Source organism: Canis lupus, chromosome 13 (genome assembly GCF_003254725.2).
Source record: "Canis lupus dingo isolate Sandy chromosome 13, ASM325472v2, whole genome shotgun sequence".
In the NCBI taxonomy this organism is placed as follows: domain Eukaryota; kingdom Metazoa; phylum Chordata; class Mammalia; order Carnivora; family Canidae; genus Canis; species Canis lupus.
This window is the reverse complement of record NC_064255.1, coordinates 2,901,380-2,911,034: the sequence shown is the minus strand read 5'-3', so window position 1 is coordinate 2,911,034 and position 9,655 is coordinate 2,901,380. Positions and strand designations below refer to the sequence as shown.

General features: G+C 48.2%; 1 protein-coding gene across 2 annotated transcripts in view; it reads left to right on the top strand.

The window, feature by feature from the left end:
• The first annotated feature begins 6,255 nt into the window (after positions 1-6,255).
• Positions 6,256-9,655, top strand: part of YWHAZ (tyrosine 3-monooxygenase/tryptophan 5-monooxygenase activation protein zeta) — a 35,459-nt gene continuing 32,059 nt past the window's right edge. Inside the window, exons 1-2 of one of the 2 annotated variants that reach the window (XM_025450139.3) lie at positions 6,256-6,396; positions 9,349-9,653. In XM_025450139.3, the coding sequence (XP_025305924.1) occupies positions 9,360-9,653 (294 nt within the window). In that variant the 5' untranslated portion in view covers positions 6,256-6,396; positions 9,349-9,359. Of the gene's footprint in view, positions 6,397-7,054; positions 7,079-9,348; positions 9,654-9,655 lie in introns of those variants that run through there. The other variant, XM_049093285.1, reaches the window with a different exon arrangement.

Here is a 9,655-nt window from a genome sequence, read left to right as displayed (position 1 = left end):
CTCATTAAAAAACAACCACAGGAAAAACAAAGCAAAACAACCACAGATAGCCTCTGATTCTTGACAACATAATTTTTGCTCATTGCAATCAACTGGACAGTGAGTCAGGACAAGATCTTGCCATGGTAGCTACTCAACAGGTGGTAAATGTAAACATCTCCTGGATTCTAGGTTTTCGCCAAAGGAGCATGTCTTTGCACCTTCCTACAACTTAAGACCTAACAGTTCTCAAGAGGATGGTAAAGAGAAGCAGAGGAAATTTCATCTATCAGTTGGCCAACTCAGACTGGAAGGAACTTCCCTCATTGACATGTAATAGGAAAACAATCATCACTACAACATAAAAGCAACCAAAAATTCTACAGTTCAAGGAAACGGAGCACTAACTGAAGATTTCAATGAAGAGCATGTATCTAAAGTAACTTACTATAGGAAAAGAATACTCTAGAAAATGTCTGTGTCCTTAATAGAATGCAAGAGACATGATGTCTATCATATAGTGACCTATCAATTAAGAATTCAAGGAAACTAAAAATTTCACTGGGGAATTAAACGTCTCATTGGAGACAAGAAAGGATTAAAATAGACTCTGTTGATAATCAAATCAGTAATTTATAGCTTGAGTATGAGTTTTTTTTTTCAGGGAAACTTCCTCACCTTTCTATGGATAGTGCTTACAGCTCAGATTCAAACACAACTAGCTGTTACTTCACTGTGCTTCACTGTTACTGCATTTGGTGTCAATGTCTGTCCTGATAACTGTGAGCTCTTTCAGGGAGGGACCATGATCTACACATTTTTATCCCTAGTGAGCAACATAACCCCTAACCTGTGAGTCCTCATTAAGTGCTTGATGAATGTATGAAATGAGAGCTCAAAATTAGTTTGGTTCTGTTAACATTTTTGTTTTTTTTTAAATCATTGCGCAGAAAACCCCATCTATGACTAAAATATCATAGAACATAGGGCTAGAGTGTGTTGATTATCAACAGTCTATTTTTTTTTAATTTTATTTATTCATGATAGGCACACAGTGAGAGAGAGAGAGAGAGAGAGAGAGAGAGAGAGAGAGAGAGAGGCAGAGACACAGGCAGAGGGAGAAACAGGCTCCATGCACCGGGAGCTCGACTTGGGATTCGATCCTGGGTCTCCAGGATCGCGCCCTGGGCCAAAGGCAGGCGCTAAACCGCTGCACCACCCAGGGTTCCCCAATCGAGTCTATTTTAATGCTTTCTTGTCTCCAGTGAGATTTTACTTAAAAAAAAAAATGATTTTTATTTATTCATGAGAGACACAGAGAGGCAGAGACACAGGCAGAGGGAGAAGCAGGCTCTGTGCAGGGAGCTCGATGCGAGACTTGATCACGGAACTCTGGGATGACGCTCTGAGCCAAAGGCAGAAGTTCAACCACTGAGCCACCCAGGTGTCCCTCCTGTTGTGTTTCTTAAATTCCACATATGAGTGAAATCATATGGTATTTGTTTTTCTCTGATTTATTTTGCTTAGCATTACACACTCTAGATTCATCTATGTTGCTGTAAATGGGAGGATTTTATTCTCCTTTATGGCTAAGTAACATCCCTTCTTGAATCCACTTCTTTTTCCTCCATTTATTTATCTATGGCTATTTGGGTTGGTTCCATATCTTGGTTATTGTAAATAAGGCTGCAATTAACATAGGGGTGCATATATCATTTCAAATTAGCGTTTTTGTATTCTTTGGGTAAATATCCAGTGGTGTGATTACTGGATCATATGGTAGCTCTATTTTTCTTTTTTTTTTTGTACATAAATAGTAAATTTTTAAAAGAGAGTAAGTAGTGAGACTATCAGTTTGATTTAGAATTGAGAAGAAATGCTACTTTTACTTACTCCTTAACTTCATTTCTTTTTCCTCCCTTTTTTTTTTTCCTTTCTTTTTCTTTTTTAATGTTTCCCATGCTTTGGACTGCCAATGGCATTTACATGTATTATAGTGATAGCTGTTACAAGAGATAAACCTAAATCTCAATGGCTTAAAAATTAGAAGTTATCCCTCAATAAAGTCTAAAATGATCAGGGAATAGGTTTTCAGAGATTCAGCTCCTTTCATTTCATGTTCCCACTCTCCTCTAAAGCCTTGAGATCCTCTCGATTCACTTGGCAGACAGTTCTTTTCAGGGACTGAACAGAGGTTCAAATCAGAAGATTTTATGGCACAGGCTTACAAGTGGACCATATCACTTTGGTCATATAACATTAGTTAGTGCTTACTCACATGGCCACACAGAACAGCAAGGGAGACCCATGCCATGGAATCCAGCGTGGCTCTGAAAGAGCAGAATGGGTTTGGTGAAGAACTAACTAGTTTGTCTCTACCACAAACTCCAGATTATTCCAACAATAGGTGATTGTGATCTAGAGCACTATGTGGAGCTCTCTCCTTACTTTCTACCTAATGCTTGCAATAATCTGATGGAATTGGGTATTAGTATGTCCAATTTAGCCTAAGGTCACATAGCTCTTATAGACAAACCAAGATTTGTACCCAATTCTGATTCCAAAGCCCGCTGCACTATGCTGCATTTCTCCAATTAAATCATAATGTTAAGAGTGAGATTATAACCTGACCAAATTGTAATTAAACTTAAAAGATCATGTAACTGCTGTTTCATCAGTAGAGTACATCTTTTGAGGTTTTTCCAATTTGAATAATGCGCCTTTGCAAATTCCCCTGAACTCTTATTTTAATGTATAACATAGATCTGAAGAGGTCATGACTGTCCCTTGTAGGTGAGTGGAGCCTATTTATTGTCTCATCCCTTAAGTCTCATTAGTGCTAAGAAACTAACACAAGCTTGTGTTTCCAGAGGGAACACCTTTATATCCCACTTTAAAAAAAAAAAAAGATTTTTATTTATTTATTTGAGAGAGAAAGCACAACTGGTAGGGGCATTGGGAGAGGGAGAATCTCAAGCAGGGTGTACCTTGAGCAGAGTCCCACAAGGGGCTCAATCTCACGATCTTAAGATCACGACCTGTGCAGAAACCAAGAGTCAGACGCTTAACTGATTGTACCATCCAGGTGCCCTCACTTTTTAAGGACATTTCAAATATATCATTCATTTTATCTTCACAACTCTTTGAACAGTAGAGACATCAGATATGTCCACTTATAAATGAATAATCATAGTTCAATTACTTTGTGCAAGGAATGTTGCTAAGCTATATATATATGATTATAATTACTTGTATATCTCTTATAATTATGTAATAAGATAGGTCCTACATAATTATAATTACTTATATAAGATACCTATATCTTATATATTACACATATAGAAAATTGCATTTAATCCTCAACACCACTTGACAAGTTAAGTGTTTTTATTACCAGTATTTTATTGATGTGGCAATTAAGGCATAGAAGGTTGAGCAAGTTGACTGAAGCAACAAAGTTGAGCAGGGAAGAAAATAAAACAGGTGAGGCTACATGAAATTCTCTGAGTAGTTTTCCTTAGTTCAAGTTCATAGGGCCTCTTTATTGTTTTGCCATTATCCTTGCCATTATGTTCCTATTCCTCAAAATACTTATCACGTGGGGCCTTCATGACTTTCTCTATTCTTGTTTCCCTGCAACCTTATTACACCTTTATTTCATGAGCTCAAATTCCTTGAGTATGTAAAATCCAGTAATTCCTATTGTTTCACACGCACATGCCTTGTTAGTTAAAACAAGAAGCAAACACCTAATTTAACTGTTTCCTAAAGCAAATCCACAATTTATTGGTGCAGAGAGATCCCTAAATGTCCTCTAAAACAAAAAAGGCATATATTCTATCTAGACACATAATTGAGATTAGAGAAACAACTTCCATTTTAAGTAAGATTTAATATCTTTTTTATTTTTTTATTTTATTATTTTTTAATATCTTTTTTTAAAAAAGTTTTATTTATTTAAGTAATCACTGTACCCCACATGGGGCTTGAACTCATTACCTGGAGATCAAGAGTTATGTGCTCTTCAGACTGAGCCAGCCAGGCACCCCTAATTTCTGTCAAATTTCTGGTGCCGCGTCTAGCAGAAAACCAAAGACAAATTTTAAAAGGGGAGGGTGTTGAAATATTATTTTAAGTGAGTCACTCTCTGAAAAAATTTACTTGGGAGTCAAAGTACCATGACTCTAATGTCTCAGAAAAAATAACCCTGATCAATTTGTTCATCCATTAAGTCTAGTATGAATCTGCTCTGATGCAGAAAATTGGGAGAAAATAAAACACCCTGAACTGAACTGGCCACTGGAAAACTCTCTTCTGGGTTTATACTTTACTATCTAAATGCCAGCTGGAACCTCAGGCAAAACTAATTTGTAAAATGGTCTGTGGCAGAAACAGTGTGTCCAACAACATACAGAACAGACAAGGAGCTGGAAGAGTGAGGAAAGATTTTATGTGTCTGCTGGTGATAAATTCAATCCTCTGCACAACTTGAGGCTGAACTGTTTTGTGAGTCTTCTTTGTCAGTTGTGCCTTACGGCAGGCCCCCTACTAGATGCTCAATAAAGATATGTTGGGGGGGGGGGGAAGAGACCAACCAAGAAACCCACTTTTGACTACCGAGAACAACAAACTGATAGTTACGATGGGGGAGGTAGATGGGAGACGGCGGAAATAAAAGGATGGGCATTAAAGAGTACACTTATTAGGATGAAAGGATTTTTTAAAAGGGTATGTTGGAAAAATCAGTAAGACCAAATGGAGTTTGCCAAGGATAGTAGGCAGAGTTCTGAGCTCTCATTGCTAACTATACACTCTAGGTGAGATTTGCAACTGGTTTTGCAGGTCATCCAAGCACATCTTAGCTCCAACATTTAAAGGGAGGAGAGGCAGAGGCATTTTACACTGTGCATGTCTCCCTTTGAACTTCCTTAAGTTGACTGGGTGGAGGCTCTGCCGGTTTGGGTTGGCCCGTTGGTATGGCACCTGCAATATCCGCTCTCCTCTTTCCCCCTCTTCTCGGCTCCAGGTCCCTGCTCCTGGCCCTGCCTGCAGCCCTCTTCCACTGCCCGCCGAGTTACCCGGGGCGCTGGGAACTACCACGTCCCTCACACCCTGCTTCAGGAGAAACCCGGCAATAATCTGTGTTTAAATCACTGCAACACGATGTCTTCAAGCGGACGCTTTATTTGGATAGAGACCATCGAGTCTCCAAGAAACGAGTCGGTACCGTCCGACCTCTGCTCGCTGCCTCTCTTCGCGCTGAGGCCTCCACGATCACCCGAACCCTCCACCCGAGAAGGGAGCCGCTTCCCCGCAGGAGCTGCAGGCTTTCTCCAAGCGGCGGCCTCTCCTCCCAGGCCTCACCTCCCGCCAGCCCCGCCCCACCCGCCCCACCTCGCGCCGCCATTGTCCCCCCGCAGCTGTCACTGCGCACGGATCCCGAGTCTCGGATTGGAAACCTTTCCCGTCACTCAACCCATCCTGCGGGGCCGGACTCCTCACTTTCTGTCCCGAGCCTTAAAAGGTCTAAGGCCGCTCTCGGCGCGCCAGCAGGTAAAGCCGCGGCGGCGAGGCAGGGAGGGGCCGCGCGCTCAGGTCGGCCCCGCCTGGCGACGGGGCGCGGCGGGCTGCGGGGCGCGGGGGAAGCGCGCCACACCGCCCCTCCCGGCCGCCGGACCGCGCCCTCCCCCGCCACCCCCACATCCGGATCACAATGCCGGAGCTGCGGAGCCACCCGCGTAACCCAGCCCCGGGCCGGCCCGGGAGGCAGTTACCCCCGCGAAGCACGGAGGGCGGGGCGGGCCTGGGCGCGGGGAGGGGTGGGGGGTGTGAAAGGTCCCGGATGTTGCCGAACCCGAGCCCCTTCGAGAGGGAGTGACTGGCGCAGGCGCAGAAGGGCCGCACGAAAGCTAAGGTGGGGGTGGGGAGGAATCTCCTTGCTGGTGTAGAGGAAGAGCGAGCCCGTGGAGGTTGGGGGGATTCGAGAAGGGGAGGTAGGAAGGTAGTGGTGGAGAGGAGGGAAAAGAAAGGAAGGAGCTTCCCGGCCGGGCTCCCTCGCCCAAGAGCAGAGAAGCTGGAAGCTGAGCGCGGCGGGGAGGAGCGTTGGTAGCAGGAGAGGCGGCGCGCTCCCCCGCTCGCCCTCTAGCGCGGGCGGGCAGGACGCGCGCGCCAGGGAGCGGCGGTTGCACTGGGCCCCCGGAGCTGTGGGCACCAATCAACGGTTGCCATAGCAGCGTTTGACGTCATCGTGCGTGTGGTGCCCCTGCTGTCGGGGCTGGTGATTGGAGGAAACCCCGTGTCTGCGGAGCCGCTGTAGCCTGTGAGCAGCCAGATCCGCGGACAGAGTCTCAGCCTCGCCGCTGCCGCCCAGAGACTGCTGAGCGCCCGTCCGTCCGCCGCCACCCACTCCGGACACAGGTACGAGACCGGGCCGCCGCCGCCCCGTCCCGCTTCTTCCCTTCCCGGACCTGCCTCCTGAAAGCGTGGGGGCCGTCCCCGCCGCGCAGCCCCTCAGCCCCGCTCGCCCGGCGGTAGCGGCGCTGGGCTGAGGCGGAGTCTCCTCAGGCGGAGACGGGCGGCGGCTTCTTTTCCGCTGGGTTCGGGCAGGCGGCTCGGGCTCCTCGGGCTGCCTCGGGCTACTTGCTTCCGGATCGACGCCTTGGCCCCGGGTAGCGCCGGCTCCCGGTCCTCGTCCCCGGGGGTGGAAGGGGCACCCACACGCGAGATCCCCAGGGACCCGCCCGGCCGCCGGCTCCCGGCGGTGACCGAGGCTCCGCGGGGCGCGACCCGTTCCCCGGCGCCCCCGGAGCCCCTCCTTGTCGCCGCCCGGCTCCCCGCTTCCGCCCGAGATAAAGGCTCGGCGGCTGCGGGCATTGCAGTGGCGCAGGTGAGGCCGCCCCCTCCCCTCGCCGCCCTCCCCTCCCCTCCCCTCCCCTCCCCCTGCCTCTCCCGCCCGCTCCTCGGCGCAGCCTCCGCGCCCCGCGTTGCGGCGGCGGCTCCCAGCCCTCCCCGCCCTCCCCCACCCGGGCGGCGGCGCGGCGGCAGGGCAGGGCCTGGGGACCCGGCCGCGAGCCGAGGCCGGCCCGGCGGCGCCCGCCAGGTACTCGAGGCGAGGCCTCGTCGTGGCCCGATGGGGAGCCGGCTCCGGGGTGGGGCTGGCTTGGGACCGGGGCCGAATTTCCTGGGTTCCTCGGTGGGGTGGGGGATGGGGCTGAGTGGCTTTTTGTTTTTCGTTTTTTTTTCTCCTCGGGGTGAGTGGGGGGCTCCGAGCCCCGGTGGGGATGGAGAGGGGAGGGGGTGGGGAAGGCGGTGGGCTGGCGTCTTGCTCGCCTGCCGGGTGGGCTTGAACGTGAGGGTCCCTGTGCTCGCTCCTGAGCCCGTGGCCCCCTTGGGGGCGGGCGAGGCCGAGCCGAACAGCCGGCGGTGGCCCAGCTCGCCTGGGTGTGGCTCTCGCCCCCTCCCCCACCTGCTGCAGCTGTCCGTCCTTCTGGACAAAATGAGCCCCAGCGGTGTCCGGTGGCGGCGGAGACGCGGGTGGGAGAGTGGGGTGTGTCCGCCGCCCGGCCGGCCGCGGTTCCGCTTCTGCGGGCGGCGCTGGCGTCTCTGCCCCCGGGGCGGGCGGGCGGCTCCCCCCCCGTTCCCCCTGCTTGGGCGGGGGCGCGCTGCTCCTCCCTCTCGCTCTGGTGGGGGGAATTAACGCTCAGCAGTAGGTTGGGCTCCTTGACACAGATCCGCCATGACAAAGAGGGAGAATCGGGGACTTGGGCGGAGCCAAGGAAGGGTGGCTGCGGAGAGCGCGCACGGAAGGGTTTGCACTTGAAAGTCAAGGTCTGTCCGCATTCGTTTCACCTCGCTCGACGTCTCACGTCGGTTAAGGGTTAAATGGGTGCGGTGAGTGCTCGCCGCAAGACCGAGGCGAGGCCTTGGAGCCCTGGTTACTCTGTGAGAAGCCTGCTGCACTTCCCTCGTACTCGAGGGGCTGGGGAGACAAACCTTTGTACTTGTGTTTGATAATTTTTCGTTAGAAGCACCATTAATCTGAAAGCATTTTGAGTTCCTAAGGGGGAAATTTGTAATTTCAGGGTGTGTGTGTGTGTGTGTGGGTGGCGGGTATGTATGTGATCTTACATTTTAAATAGGTTTGCATTGATACGGTATATCTCGCAAGTAAGCAAGCTGTTCTGGTTTGACTTTAAAAGAAAAGTATTATGGGATTTCCCTGGGAAGGTAAAGGTTGTGACACTGGGTTGTCAGTTCTCAGAGGGGCATTGGCTCTTCTGTTCACCTTTTAATAGAGCACTTCAGGCTGTATATTTATCTTAAAATAATTTATTTTGTGGGATCAGTTACGGGTTAGTATCTTTCTGTGCTATTTTAGCACCTTTCAAAAGGATATCTTTCAGAAAAATAGGGTAAATGGAAAGGTCTGGGGAGCTTTAAAATGAGAGAGCTAGGTGAGAAGTTATGGTAAAGGCAGCTTAAGTGATAATTAAATTTTGGCTACTAGAAACAATGCAGTGATTCTACATGTAGACTGGAAACAGTTACATGGAAAACAGTATTCACACTAGAAGCTCTTACTTAATATACACATTTTAGTGCTCCTATATATATGATGGTAAAGAAGTTGCACAACTCATAGATGTAATTTTTAAGCATCTATGCATGTAATAAGGTACAGGTAAATGAGACTTTAGGGTCTGCTACGATTGTGGGTGCTTGTTTTATGTTCACAGTGCCTTAAATCAAGCAGTTTGGCCCATTCTCCCAGAAAATTGTCACGCTGTGATCAGCTGGCAAGTGTTGCAGAGATCAATGGGTTTGGGGTGGGGGTAATACCGATAACATTTAAACTTAAACACTTCTGACAACAATAGTATGTATTATTAAAGTAAAAAGCCATGAATTACATTAAACTGACCGGAATCATGATTCTGGAAGTACGGTAGAGGTTGTAATGTTCGTCAACAATGCTTTCACTAAAAAAAAAAACTGCTTAATTTTGGACTACTTACGATATTGGAATTGAGATTTTGGCCAGGTAAGGTAAGGGTTGGATTTTGAGCCAATATACATTGGCTTTATGTGAAATTAGAATCTTCTGAACAAAGGTGATTTCATGCAATTATAGTTTTGCTTCTCTTTTGCTTTATGTTAATGGCTTTAAATTTGTCCCCTGAATGCTGAGTATGTCTGGCTCCCCCATTCTAGTCAGTCATACTTTTGTGAGGTATTAAATTCCTCGTGTGAAGACTCTTCTATAGGCAGTGAGGTTTGAGGTATTAATAGTTATTTACAAAAGGTATAACTTTGAGCCTTTCATTTTGATGGAAAAAAAAATGTCTAAATGCTACTTTTTTCCCCCTACAGAGCATCCAGTCATGGATAAAAATGAGCTGGTGCAGAAGGCCAAACTGGCCGAGCAGGCTGAGCGATATGATGACATGGCAGCCTGCATGAAGTCCGTAACTGAGCAAGGAGCTGAATTATCCAATGAGGAGAGGAATCTTCTCTCAGTTGCTTATAAAAATGTTGTAGGAGCCCGTAGGTCATCTTGGAGGGTCGTCTCAAGTATTGAGCAAAAGACGGAAGGTGCTGAGAAAAAACAGCAGATGGCTCGAGAATACAGAGAGAAAATTGAGACCGAGCTAAGAGATATCTGCAATGATGTACTGGT